The 14,094-nt window shown below is 35.2% G+C and overlaps 3 protein-coding genes across 5 annotated transcripts; 2 read left to right on the plus strand and 1 right to left on the minus strand.

The window, feature by feature from the left end:
- On the minus strand, positions 1-1,449 carry LOC122397114 (protein cornichon homolog 4). Its single transcript, XM_043396009.1, has 4 exons — positions 1,229-1,449; positions 909-977; positions 343-596; positions 1-271 (listed from the first exon to the last, which is right to left on the minus strand). Exons 1-4 carry the CDS (start codon positions 1,307-1,309, stop codon positions 205-207), a joined length of 471 nt encoding a protein of 156 aa, XP_043251944.1. The 5' UTR covers positions 1,310-1,449; the 3' UTR covers positions 1-204.
- An 884-nt stretch (positions 1,450-2,333) lies between these two features.
- On the plus strand, positions 2,334-4,576 carry LOC122397109 (intraflagellar transport protein 57 homolog). The gene is made up of 7 exons (XM_043395995.1): positions 2,334-2,573; positions 2,669-2,828; positions 2,910-3,191; positions 3,270-3,435; positions 3,522-3,630; positions 3,705-4,046; positions 4,125-4,576. Exons 2-7 carry the CDS (start codon positions 2,671-2,673, stop codon positions 4,289-4,291), a joined length of 1,224 nt encoding a protein of 407 aa, XP_043251930.1. The 5' UTR covers positions 2,334-2,573; positions 2,669-2,670; the 3' UTR covers positions 4,292-4,576.
- Positions 4,577-5,261: 685 nt separating this feature from the next.
- Positions 5,262-12,031, plus strand: LOC122397959 (protein croquemort-like). 3 transcript variants are annotated; one of them, XM_043397527.1, is made up of 10 exons: positions 5,262-5,431; positions 9,155-9,225; positions 9,302-9,437; positions 9,507-9,670; positions 9,739-9,880; positions 9,966-10,169; positions 10,266-10,477; positions 10,834-11,125; positions 11,217-11,290; positions 11,380-12,031. In XM_043397527.1, the coding sequence occupies exons 3-10, from the start codon at positions 9,321-9,323 to the stop codon at positions 11,645-11,647; spliced, it is 1,473 nt and encodes a 490-aa protein (XP_043253462.1). In that variant the 5' UTR covers positions 5,262-5,431; positions 9,155-9,225; positions 9,302-9,320; the 3' UTR covers positions 11,648-12,031. The 3 variants fall into 3 exon arrangements, with proteins under 3 accessions (XP_043253462.1, XP_043253549.1, XP_043253618.1); XM_043397683.1 differs by lacking the exon at positions 5,262-5,431 and adding an exon at positions 8,462-8,979; XM_043397614.1 differs by lacking the exon at positions 9,155-9,225.
- The last annotated feature ends 2,063 nt before the right edge of the window (positions 12,032-14,094 follow it).

The raw sequence follows: 14,094 nt of genomic DNA on the forward strand, positions 1-14,094 counted from the left end.
CTTACAGCCAATGAATCTCTTAGAAAGATATGATACAAGTTAAAGTAAATGAGATTGTACAGTGTAATTTCTGTGATGTATAGATCTTAAGTTTCATTTGGTATTTGTTAACATAAAAATAAATAAATTGTTAAAAACGACTGACTAAATTAAAAAACAAAAGCGTATCAAAGTTGAAATATTATTGTTATTATTATGTCGTATTTATAGATCCATGAAATCTGTGTCATCTCTGTAGATTGGATCTCCTTTTAACAATGCAATGATCATGCTGAAAAGTGAAAAGGGATAACAAACCCCATTCATCTTTAATTTTGACTCAACCACATAAAATATACTCACCAATAAAGATAAATGACAAGGAATATAAGATAATATCCAAGATAAATCATACAAGCTCTTGCATGCCTTTTCAATTGCCCACGATTGTGAATTTCTGTAGGATCATAAACCCCCATATTACCACGAGGTACTCCAAAATATTCAAAGAGTAACCACAGTGTCATTGGTAAATTTATCAAGCCCAATACCAATTGCCCATGTGATAATAATAAGAATTCTACGAATATATGTGCCATAAGCTTTGGTACCACCCACTGAAAAAATATTATTTAAAGTTTATCAATTGTTATATAATCATCATATATAGAGATTCTGCACTAAAATTCAACTTCTGCAAATCAAACTCATTGTTTTGTTTTAAAGTACACGATCTTGTTGATCAGGCAATGCATACTCTTCCATTTTCTATCATCATATTCTTCCACAAAAGGAAAACAGTGAGTTTGATTTGCAAAAGGTTGAATTTGGGGTGCAAAACCTGTATATAAATTATGAAATTAACTATTAAATAGTCATTTGAATTGATTTATTACTATATTGTAATAATAAAAATACAACGGAATTACCAAGTTTAAGTTTGAACAACATTGTTGTGCATTTAAATAGTCACATTCTAAATCTGTTAAAGTTATAAGCTATATAATGGTGATAAGGAAAGTAATTGCAAGTGTTTATTATTAGTAATTATGTGAAAAACAACTACGTCGAGAAATTAAATGTGCCGCCACTACTACATAACAGCATAAAAACAAACGTTACATTGATAAAATCCCTAGATGCGGTTTTTAATAACGAATATGTAGGATAGTTAAGTAACAAAGTTAAGTAAATGAGACAAAAGCAATTGCATAAATTCCAATTTAACTATGGAACATAAAAAGGATACGAAATACATCAAAAGAAAAAGTAGTGAACCGGTGTTGATTAAAGCTAGTACGAATAACAGTGGCTCTGATATTAGACACATTCTAATAATCTATCAATATATTTTTCTTGTTGATCGATACACTAAAAATGCTTTACACGTACAAATTTCAATAAACGTAACAAAAAACTGAAAGTAACCGATTGTCAAAATCAACAAAATGAACGACTCACGGTGCTACCAACTATTCAGACTGCTCACAAAGTTATGTCGTAGCGACGTAAAATCTTTTTACTGTTGTGGTCGCCGCCTGGCGCCGTGTAGCAGAAGCTCTGGGGGGCGCGAGGTTTGAATAGATTACACGAATGTAATAGGAAAGGGAGACAAAGTGGAGCCCGCGCCAATTCTACGGATTAAAAGAGGTTAATGATTTCACTTCGGGAAATAGATTAGCCAATAATTTATTGGAGACGGATGTTTGGATCGTCGTGAGCTCCCCTTTGATCCCTTCTCCTAAGTGTGTAATTCCTGGAACTTGGGCCGTGCGCTATCGATAGCCGGAAACGGGCTGCGTGGAAAAGCCGATAACGACCACGTGCCGCATAGGACCGTTCTCGAGGGATGGGGGAGTGTGCCGAGGAACGCGCGTGCGAGAGTTTTGCGCCCGGCCCGAATGAAAGAAAGGACGACTGGAGGGGCCTACGTGTGGGCTGGGCCTCGACCGAACGGCAGAGCGACTTCACTTGAATCCGGAGATCGAAAGTGAACGGACGTATCATTGTAACTTAAGCGAGATCGTACTTGTATTATTTCGAGTTAGTTAATAGAGTTGAATCGGCAACGAGAGAAGCATCTTGAATTAAGAGAGCGGAAGTGTACGAAAGGGTTACAAGATTCCTGCGAAATCTTGGTTGTTTTGTTTTATATTCTTTTATTGAGTTAATTAAAGTACTATTTACGTGTGTTCAAATCCTTGTATCCATTTATTATTTTCCTTATCTAGCGATCTTCGTTTGAAACTCCCGCGTCCAAGGAGCAGAGTGCCTTAGCACTCCACGGGCAGCGTTCCCCGCCGAATTCCCTACGGAGAGTCGGAAATACGCCGCCGGACGCGCAACATTACAAACTGAATACGAATATCCCTAGTTATCAATGACATTTAAACCGAAAAACATTCTGTTATGCTGTGTATATATGTTGCACGATCGAAAAGACCGATGTTGCGTTGAAGCATGAATTTTATACAATTAAAACGAACATTTACAAGATGTTTCACTCAATACGCTAAGTTTTGTGTTATAGTTGCAGATATAAATAAATCACACATGTATATATAAACCTTTCCAGAGATAGTAAAAAATAAGAGGTAAAATATATGCAACTCCATCAACAAAGAATATACAGTTTGCTTATATTTGTGATTTGCACCAGCACGTATAACCATGCAATACTATTTTACAGACATGTTTCGAGACACACCTAAGATTGTTATAGAAGATGGATCTGCTCCATCTGCTCCCTATGTTATATACATTAGAATGGAGGATTTACTAGAAAAGTTGAAGTTGTTAAATTATGATACAGAATTTTTACCAGAATTTAAAATAAAAGCTATACATAGGTAGATACAATGATCATACATGGAACTTGAAAATTTCTGTTTCACAAATCTATACTAATAATTTGTTTCTTTGAAATGTAGGGCTTATTTTGTAATGCAAACAAATCCAGGAGAACAATTTTATACTTTTACATCGTTGGCTGCATGGTTGGTCAGAAAAATTGGCAAAAATTTCGAGCCTCCACAAGAATCAGATGATCCTAATTCTACAATAGCTATAATATTGGATCATTTGAGGGACATTAATGTACCTGTAGAATTTCCACCTAATAAACTTAAGCAAGGCAGTGGAGAGCATGCTATTTATGTTTTGGATAACTTAGCCGATGAGGCACTGAAGATACAAAAATTTCAGTGGAAAAAGTAAATTTGTTATTACATTTAACAAATGTTAGGATGAAACAGAATATTGTAACATCTCAAATACATTAATGTTTTTAGAGTAGAAATACCACCTGATGAACCAAGTAATGAACCTGATATAGAGGATGATGATGCAGAATTAATTTTAGAAAAAGTGGAAGAAGAAATGATGGCCGAATACGACGACGAGGACGAAGATATTTTACACGTGGATGATATTACAAAACTTTATGGACAAAATTTTGTAAATAAAACTTCTACAAACAAGTTTACAAATTATAGAAATCATGCATGGAAGAATACAAATAAATGCACAACAATTCTTTCTAGATTGAAACACAAAAACCTGATGATATTTTGGAGTCCAGAACAAACAGAGAAGAATGGCAGTTGGAACTGGAAAGAGTGTTACCTCAACTAAAAGTAACTATTAAAACAGGTACAGATTATTTGGTAAAAGTTTATAAAGGTAAGTTAACAACAAAAACTAGAAAACGTAAAAATTGATTCTAGATTCAAGAGACTGGAGATCACACATAGATCAAATGAAGCAATTCCGGACAAATATAACGACAAATCTAACTGGAACCAAAAGTCAATTAGACAAATTACACATTGATATATCGAACACTTTAGATAAACTAAAAACAAGAGAATCGTATTTAAATAGACAACTTGAACCTATCTTGAAAGAGTACCAAACGCTCCAAGATGAACATTCGAAAATTAAAGAACAATATCGAGACGTTAGCGGTGGTGTTACGGAAAGAACAAGAATTTTTAATAAACTGTCAGAGGAATTGGAGCATATAAAAAAAGAAATGGACGAAAGAGGTTCAAGCATGACGGACGGAAGTAAGTATTGTGAAATGTCTTGTAACACGTAAATAATATAGTATGTAAACACATTAATTATAATTATTTTGTTTGTAGCTCCACTCATAAATATAAAAAAGACGATTACCAAAATGAAAAATGAAATCTCTGAAATGAACGTTCGAATCGGTGTATTAGAATACAGTTTAATGTGTGCGAGGATACGAGATCGTACGCAGTTACAAGAAGATATGAATAACACAAACAGCATCGCGATAACTTGAGAATTTTATTATCGTCCCTGCCGTAGAATCAAACGATTGATATCATCAAACACGAAATTTATCTCTATTGAGACGTATCATCAGTATTTCTTTTTTACTACCTGCACGTACGTTTTATGCACTGTTTGTATGTACTATAATTATCGATCATTGTTAACAAGGGTCCAATGTAACATTTGTCTCTTGCATCGTCATTACAATGTTTGTATGCACGGGTGCAAGTTTTACTTGCAAAAACTGATCATTCGGTCGTATATTTTTCACAATGGAATTGTGATAAATAAAATGTTGCAACAAGTAAGACGTTTCTTTTATTTTTCAGGATTTTTTTTACTCTTGTAATAAATGAAAATATAAACAACTGATGTACAACAGTGGCATTAATCAGAGTTCCCGCTATCATGAAAATAAAATATCCAACGTTGCGCTCGCGTTTCTAACATCCGTAGCAATTAATTTAAAATACTCAGGACAAATCAACGATGCCACTCGTAAATACAAAAGCTGTTGCTCGTTAAATTTTTCAATCGTGTTTAGTATCTCGTAGGAGCATGATTCTAAGTGGGCAAATCTAACAGGCACAAAAAGGTCACGCAAATGCGATGCAAGAACAATGCATCGTAATTATGATTCAGAAAATCTGACTCAAGATTCCGTTGATCCATCAAGTTTACGATATCACTTACGTAGCATCGCGTCGATCGCTATGAACTCCACCGTTTCTAAGCTGTATTTAAAATATGAAATTTTTCTATTTGTGAATTAACGCGAATGCTACAGCAGATGTACATAAAAATTCATTGTAAACTCGATCGTTTTACAGATTCTCGGTATAATTGACAACGGGGGAAGCTTGTGTTCACACGCATTAACGAATGCGTTGCTCCACCACCCACCACCGATCCCTCCTCTCCGTGCAATATCTCGGCCTGCCTTGCTTTAGCGGGCCGTGAATGTTCGCGCAGGCCAGTCGTAGTGTAATCTTTCGTGTTCACGTTACCATTGGCCGTGATAATTTTGTTCGTGTGTATTTCAATTATTATACTTAGCGTCGATCTATGACCAGTAGTAACATGACTACGTAGGCGACGGAACACGACGAGTCCCCCAAAGAGAATCATCTAATTAGTCAGCAACGAGGTTTGTAATTAAAACGATACGACCCGATTTGTACGAGCGGCATCTTCGATCGGCCGGGTTTCCGCTTACATTGATACCCACACGCGCGTTTTTAAGTTTTCTTCTCACTGTGATGGTCGCGTGTTTCACGCGAAGATTATTGCCTACAGCCGGCGATTTTTATGGGAATTCGATGAAACCTTTCCAGCTGCTTTTAGACCCGAAATTCATGCAAGCTATTTTCGAATTATGAATTCCTACGAAATGAAATTTGATATGATACTAATAATCAAGGAATTATAACTGTGGAGACATCGCAATGAACATACAATACAAGACCTGTGTACGAAACACAGTGAGTTGATCGGATGATGATATTAAAATCACGTGCGCGTGACAATTGCTGTCAAAGTGTTAATAAGGGAATTTGAAGCAATATATCGGCATACAATTACGTCTAGGATATAATTCATTGACCGATGCATAATGTCTATCGTGTTTGTAAACAATGCTTGTGCGATATTTATAAGTTATTCGGTTCTAGTAAAAACGAAACTGTGTCGAGTATAATGATTTTAAGTATTGAATTGAGTAATGAATTTAAATAAATTTTATCGAAAGAAAAAAAAATAGTAAATAAATAATAATAAAATTCATTTAAATTAATACTGCTCATATTACGGCGATTCGTGCGATATTATCATATTTCGACTCGCGCCAGTCGTGTGTGTAGATTACAATTTAAATACACAGTTCATGTTACCCCGAGTTGCAATGTAATTAATCGAATAACGACGTGCTTGCCTAGCAAAGAAATAAAAAAAATAGAGAAAGGAATAACACGTTCTACGCATCGAAACGTAATTTAACCGCATGTGCACACGAAAGTGAAGTGCAATTCTAGAGTCATTGATTTCTATCTCTCGGATACGATGCGTTTCCTTTCCAGCCCGAAAAATTCCTGCGCTTGCACGTTTATGGCACATACCGATCTTTCTCTCGACTTTCACCGATGGTTCTACATGTACCTCGATGGGAAGCCACCATCATTTCCAAGAAAGTTGTATCAAATTATTCAAAATTCTCGACAAAGAACTGCGGTATAAAATGTAAACTAGCATCCTCGGAATGAAATTTATCGGAAGGAGTTATACACGACTATGATAAACGGATGACACATTCGACTTCGTAATGTGTTCTGCGTACATGATTAATAACCATAAGATGCATACAGAAGCGATTGAATCATCGGTTTCTTGATTTTTGTTCGTCTGTGCGAAATACTAAACCGAGAACGCATTTTATTAATATCGCTCGTTAATATTCTAGTCCATCGACAATTTAAAAAAAAAATATCAAGAAGAGATATTAATATTTAACGATACCTCTTCACCGATGTATACCTTTATATAATTTTGTAATACGATTTTTTAATTTTATCTCGCGCAAATTCATGTACTGTTTTGAACTGTCTTCTACAGTTATATACTTGTTTGGAAAGCTCGGCCCAAACATTTTCAGTTATATTTAAATTGGTTGGCCAAGCTGGCCACTCTAAAATTCTTATATTTATAGAATTAAAGAGACCATGCACGTTGAAAAATATATTTTTCACCGGCGATACGTGTTGTATACTTTCTTAAATTTATGTTGATACGAAAGAAGTGGTATCTTTTAAGTTCACGTGTAACGTTTTCGCAAACAATCGGGCGTAGCGAAAAAATGCTAATTTTTAAACGTCACGTATGTATTTTTATCTTCGTTTCATGATTAATTAATCTTGAATTCACCGAGATGTTGAACTTTGTTCATCATGCGATAATATGAGTTTTTTTTCGGTCTATGCATCTCTTTTCTCACTACTTTGCTTCTTCGATTCGAATTTATCCGATATTCTTGTCGGAGATCGATATCGAGCGGTCTGCTGATCACTGAATACGATATCGCGAAATTATCTAATTAGAGTTTACTTGTATAATAATAATTTGCAGATAAAAAGGATCGATGCATTTATACGGGTACGATTTGATAGAGAATTAAAGATATTACTGAAATAAAGAACTTATTAACCTCCGATTATGACGATCGAGCGAAATCTCCTTGATATTTGGTATTAAACTGATAATGTGATTTGTTATCGATCAAAAGAACCAAGTACACTTTATCTATGATAGGGCCTGTCTTTTACAACAAAAATATATCGAACTCGGGCCAATATAATTATTCAAAGTATAAGACACAAGTATGAATAAAAATTGAATGTTAACAAAAATATTTTTACCTTGTAAAACCGCGTACACCTTTCATTGTATTTTAATCCGATTTATCCTTCTCGCAGATTCTTGTACGCATAATCGCGAAGCCATCAAAGCTAATTCCAGAAGTAAACAGCCCCCTTATTGATCCTGATGTTCACACACAATAACTAACAAGCCGTAGATAGTATTCTCAAGGATTCAACGTTGTATATAAGAATTAACATTTAAGCAGAGTTTAAATTTAATTCTCAAGGACATTGCACTGAACTTCTCTTTTAGATAATCGTTTAGAAAACCATCGTTTCGCTTTCACTTTCATGGCAAATTAATCCGCCGCAAGTTGGCGTCACTCTGAAACATACAAGGCAAGCAACGATTTAGGATATAAAATCTTAAGCAGAAAAAGACAACGCCTCCGAAGAAAATAAATGAAAAAAACATACAATTTGTTTTTTTATAAGAATCTTCATTTTCGACAAAATTAATTTTGAAAATATGGGTAGACGCGCGCGTTTAGAAGCACAGCCCTCTCCTTATTATTAAAACTTTTATGAAATTTATTTTCTTAGGAGGCATAATATATTTTTTGGCGACGAGTAGATTTTTATCAAGCAGATGGACATCATATAAAACAATATTCATATCGAAACGTTTTAAGTATGCAATCAACAAAACAATAATCAATCTTTTTGAGATTGTTGGCATACATTTCACGTTGAACTCTGCTCGGAGATTAATTAAAATTAAGATTGCTAATCAAGTTGTTTATTAAATTAGGTAACGGTAGATGTGATGAAACAAATTGAAAAGATATTTTAATTCCAGCTGTAATACCATGTAATGTGAAAATGCTTGGCTTAATAAAACATAATGCAGTCTACTTATTATATGCAAAAGGTTTAGAATAATATCAATTTTATGCATTATGTTTATAGTATAGTGTTCTGGTGTTTTAACCTAGCCAATTTTTGCTATATTTATTATACTTTACGACGAGATTTTAAAGATTCGCGCTTGTGTGCCAACGCGACATGCGCCGAACTGTGACAGTAATCTGTCAATCGTACAAATTTTTACAGTCAATTTTTACCCCCGTTTAGACAGACCTTTCTTCTTTTAGTTTTTACCATATTGGAATTCCGAGTAGATGCGTACAATATTTTAAATAATTCACAATGTTTTTTATCGCTTCGACGTTGTTGATTTTGGATACATCTTCCGTTACATCGTAAGATAAAATTTTGATCCTGATTTGACAGCGACACGTACGAACGATGACACTTAACTGTATCACACATACAAATTTGACAGGTACTAACACAATACCATGTTTGTTAATGCTAAATATTATGTTTCGTTGTTCATAAGACGTTTTACTAAGAGGACAGTGTTGGAAGGCATTGTTAGAAGAAGATAAACGATAAATTTCGAAACACGTGACATTGATAACAAAAATTTCGATTGAAGTTCGTAATATTATTTACAGAAAAATTGCTGACTTTATGAAGTTTTCAATATTACCGTATTCTCTGAATAACATTATCTGAAAAATAATAAGTACGTCGTTACGTTTATTATGCGCATGTATAATGGGGACAAGGGCACTTAAAACTGTGATATTTATCCTTTTCAGGTCAAAATTATCAAGTACAATGTTGAAAGGTTGGAAGAAGGTTGTTATTATATTTATAATAGGTTTGATAGTAACAATTTTTGGACTGACATTAGGAATACTATGGTCTGCAATTTATACATCCATCTTAGGATCGGTAAGCATGAATCTGATATTTTCCATAATTTCTGATTCTTACATAATTAATATTATTATTTTATCACAGCAACTGCCTTTGACACCAACATCTGCAAACTATGAACTTTGGAAAGAGACTCCGATTCCCATGTATTTGAAACTGTACATGTTTAATTTGACTAATCCAGAAGCATTTAATTCCCCTAATGGAACAAAGCCACATTTTGCAGAAATGGGTCCTTATGTATTTAGGTACCACACTTATGATGAACATTCTGATTTCTATTAACATCGCTACAAGTAAGATTTCTATGTTACAGAGAAGTTGATTATAAGCTGCAACAAACATGGAATGAAAATAATACTATAACATATCAAAGGAAGAGGGTATGGCATTTTGATGAGTCTTTGTCAGCAGGGAAATTGTCAGATAATGTGACTAATATAAATCCTGTAACTGCTGTATGTATTTCTTTCTATTGCTTTATTATAAACATATAATTGTACATATGTATTAATATGTACTTCCTTTATTTATTTTTTCCAGAGTGTAGCATACACGTTGAGACACAAAAAACCATTACTTCGTGACATAACAGATAGAATTATGCATGCGATAAAACAAAAATTAGTAATTACCAAGACTGTTAATCAGTTACTCTTCGAGGGCTACAACGATACTATGTTAACAATTGCTAGAAAACTAAAAATTACAAAGATTCCAATGGATAAATTTGGTTGGTTTTATAATGTGAGATTTATTTCTACACGATTACTAAAGAGGAACCGTCCTAAACATAAAAGTTTCTTTTAATGAATTTGTTTAATAGTATCCTAACTTCCTCAGAGAAATAATTCTGCAACGTACGATGGAACATTCAACATGCTCACTGGCGTGTCTAATATGCTTGAATTAGGAATGCTCAAGGGTTGGAATTACAAAGATAAGGTTGATTACTATCGCGGAGAATGTGGGATAGTAAAAGGAACAAATGGTGATTTGTGGCCACCATTACCAGATAATAAAACCATTTCTTTCTTTATATCTGATATTTGCACGTAAGTACAATTTTCGTTATCAATAGTTCCTAACCTCTTTCACCGACCTATAAGAAAGGATGTATTGCAATCGAGACAAACTAATTTAACTTTTAATTACCAGTAGCCAACACTGTGACTTGCATTGCCTGTTTAGAACATTTACCCTAATACTATTAAACTTCTGTAAAATATACTATAAAATAATAATTACGTCATTGAAAAATTAAATGTTTCTAATTTCGATATAATTTGAATAAATATTGAGGATAATCCAGAACGTCCGATGGACGTTCAACGCGAATCAAACGGCATGAAAAATTCTTTCGATATTCAACGTGCATTTAATTCTTCCCGTTTTGTTACTTAACTAATAGGAGTATGACGGTGGTGTATGCAAATACAACGATACACGAAGGATTAACAGGTGTTACATACACCAGTGATGATACAATTTTCGATAATGGTACAAAAGTACCATGGCGGCAATGTTACTGTGAAGGAGAATGCATACCGTCTGGAGCGTTAAATATTTCGTTGTGTAAGTGGGGTGCGCCGGCATTCATTAGTTTACCACATTTTTATTTAGCAGATCCGAGTTATAGAAACAACATCGATGGAATGAATCCTAGTAAAGAGAAACACCAACTCTCGATATCCATAGAACCGGTAATTATTTCGAGACAATGTGTGACAATCGATAAATGCAACGATCGATAAACTCGACGCGTTATACTATGACCATTTTGAATTTTTTTAGAATACGGGTGTTCCATTGAAAGTAAGTGCGCAGTTACAATTAAATCTGTTGATCCAACCTGACAAATATATGTCGTAAGTACTTTTTCTTTTATGAAAAAAGGATGTAAATCTTGCTTGAATGAATTCTAAATTAAAATCAATCTGCATAATTCTATTTTCAGTATGTTCAAGCACCTCGAGAAAACATTTGTACCGATGTTGTGGTTCACGCAGGAAGCTTATTTGACTCCTAGTTATGCTAGTAAAGTGAAATTTGTCATAATTTTACAATCTTTGGGTAGCGTAACATTTTTCGGTATCGCTGGTATTGGTATTTTAATCATTTGCATCGGTGTTTTCGTGCTCATACGAAGTAACTGGAAAGGAGAAGACAATGAAGTTTTATTGTCGAGAAGTAGTACGGCCGAATTTACTAATAACGATGGATGATCGGTTATATTTCTAGGTTCGAAGTTATTAAGATAAAGAAGAAGATATTATAAAATGAACACGTTCGTTTGAATTGTTTGTGAATGTGCTTTAAAAGTATTTCTATGATTTAAATCGCAATCAAGTGCCTCATCATCATAATAGAAGCGGCCGCCAGAAATGATTAAAAATAAAAATGGCCTCGCGTATTTTAAGGATATCATGTATACACATGACAATTTATCATCGACACAGGGTTGTTGTAAACAAAGCATAGAAACTTATTTTCAATCTCTTTAAAACTATTTTTTTAGCAAATCGAATTGCGTGCGATAATCCAGGCGTGCGTGCCTGCGAAGTATCAAAAATCCGTGACGATAATTAAGATCACGTTAATTAGACTCCCAACACAAAATCATGTTAATCGAGTAGTCAGATGTATTAATACTTATAATATCATTACAGCTGTGATAACTAGAAATTTCTTCTATTGTAAATATAATAAGATTCATTAGCAATAAAAGGACATTAATTTTATATAATATCACTGTTAAGAATGAATTACTGTTTTTTAAAAAGTACCTACAACCGATTCACAGTACGCATAAGTTTCCGTATAATGATCCATGTGATTTTAACGTGAAACAACAAATTATATTTTTATACTACAGATGTCGTTACCATTTAGTTTTAACACAAAAGACAGTTATATTTTTTCGGCCATTTTTGGCATAAAAAAAAAGAAAAAAGGTTCGAGTTCAATACTGGTTTCTTTTCGATTGATAACGGAAGAAAGAATAGTAATGGATGAAATGTACTCGTAGAAACGTGCTGACCGTCAAAGCCCCGTAAAAAATTTAACGTTCCTCATTCTCGTAAAAAATTAATTCACCAGTCTTTAAAGAAACAACCGCTCCAATTGTGCTCTGACCTACATTAGCGTTCAGTACCTGTACCGGCACTTCCCGCGACGTTAAAGTCGTTAAAGTGCTTGTTCCGCGAGTCAAAACAACCGATTAAAAGCGGCAGAATATTTTCGATGTTTAAAATCGATAGCGGTACAATGTTATTAGTAGAGTGTAAAATTAAAAAGATCTTGCGAGAACATGCATGTTCCTATCCACCGCTCAAATAGGTCATATTATTCTTTTAAATGCGTGAGAACGTAAACGCATGTTTTTCGAGCGCGTGCGAGGAATTAAGCGCAAAAACCGCGTTGAATCGGCAGCGAACGAGCCAAAGGAAAATATCGAACGGCTTGAAAGAACGATATCAATTTGTTGCACGCTCGCGGCTCGTCGTGTATTCACACAAAACGAGGACACACATTAAACGGCAACAGTTTACATTGAGCTCATTAATCATGGCACGTGCGACTTTTCCGTAGGTCGCGCGCTTAGAACGATCCGAACATTGTCAACCACTTCTGCAAAGAAGCGACGATCGATCGTAAGCTTCGTTCGCGTTATTTCGCTCGCGAATATACATATAATCACGGTTTAAATCGTGAAATATTAGATTCGATAAATTCAGAGAAAATGGGCTATTGCGCAAATAGTAAAAAGTAAAGTGGTACTCCGCTGTGCCATACATTCTCGAAACTTAGAATCTTTGGCCTTGCCCATAGCGGGGGATTCAACAAAGAAGAATTCGCGACGCGGTTCGCTCATCGAAACTTCCGCAGCAACTTATGGCACCGTGAACGCTCTTGTAATTTTAAAGTTTGACATTCGTAAAGTTCGTCCCGCTGCCGTGTACCGTTCCTTTCGTTAAGAATTTCTCGTTTTCTCGGTAGAATCTGTTGCGTAAGCGCGACGCGAACACGACCGGCGTTTCGCGTTGGCGCAAGAAACAAAATTAATTACAGTCGTAAACGTCGTATTCGCGCGTGCAGGGCAAAAGGAGCAAAAAATAAGTAATAGATTTTCTATAGGCTGCCCGGCGACGAGACGATAATGTTGTATTTGTAAGACGAAAGGATTGACTCTGAATAGGTTTATCGGATGCTGGAATGATAAATGAACAGCGCGTGGCAGACGTACGGGGATGAAATCCCTGTCCCTGCACCCTCCTTAACGCGTCGACTGCGATGTCACCAGGATATGTGTGACACGTAAAATCCACAGGGAGTCGCGTCGCCCGATAACGCGCGGAGCTCGTATTTTACCAAGTCACAAATTATATTAATCCGTACTTGTGCGATTGCGTGATGGCGCTAATACCCCGACGACAAATACGGTCTCAATTCTCGATTCAATAGGACTTACATCAGATTTTACTGTCTGATTCAGCTCACCGCGGTGTTGTACCTCAGGGATGACGAACTTCTCCCACCATCAGACGTTCCTTCTTCTTCGTCGAGTGTCACGGAAGTCCCTGCTACCAGACAACCGATTCTCCCACCATTGGGTTCCGTACTGGTTCGGTGCCCAGCGGAGTCTTCGTCCCAACTTTGTAGAGTAGGTATA

The sequence above is a fragment of the Colletes gigas genome, unplaced genomic scaffold (assembly GCF_013123115.1).
Source record: "Colletes gigas isolate AHSC1104 unplaced genomic scaffold, ASM1312311v1 Colletes_gigas_Sc00001, whole genome shotgun sequence".
NCBI classification, from domain to species: Eukaryota; Metazoa; Arthropoda; class Insecta; order Hymenoptera; family Colletidae; genus Colletes; species Colletes gigas.

Coding starts and splice junctions, on each gene's coding strand:
- LOC122397114 (XM_043396009.1), bottom strand. CDS start 1,309: ATGTGTCTAATATCAGAGCCACTGTTATTCGTACTAGCTTTAATCAAC. Junction 978..1,228: donor TTTTTCTTTTGATGTATTTC/GTATCCTTTTTA, acceptor ACCATTATATAG/CTTATAACTTTAACAGATTT. Junction 272..342: donor CTTGTCATTTATCTTTATTG/GTGAGTATATTT, acceptor TTCACTTTTCAG/CATGATCATTGCATTGTTAA.
- LOC122397109 (XM_043395995.1), top strand. CDS start 2,671: ATGTTTCGAGACACACCTAAGATTGTTATAGAAGATGGATCTGCTCCA. Junction 3,192..3,269: donor CAAAAATTTCAGTGGAAAAA/GTAAATTTGTTA, acceptor TAATGTTTTTAG/AGTAGAAATACCACCTGATG. Junction 4,047..4,124: donor TTCAAGCATGACGGACGGAA/GTAAGTATTGTG, acceptor TTTTGTTTGTAG/CTCCACTCATAAATATAAAA.
- LOC122397959 (XM_043397527.1), top strand. CDS start 9,321: ATGTTGAAAGGTTGGAAGAAGGTTGTTATTATATTTATAATAGGTTTG. Junction 10,478..10,833: donor TTTATATCTGATATTTGCAC/GTAAGTACAATT, acceptor CTTAACTAATAG/GAGTATGACGGTGGTGTATG. Junction 11,291..11,379: donor CAACCTGACAAATATATGTC/GTAAGTACTTTT, acceptor TTCTATTTTCAG/TATGTTCAAGCACCTCGAGA.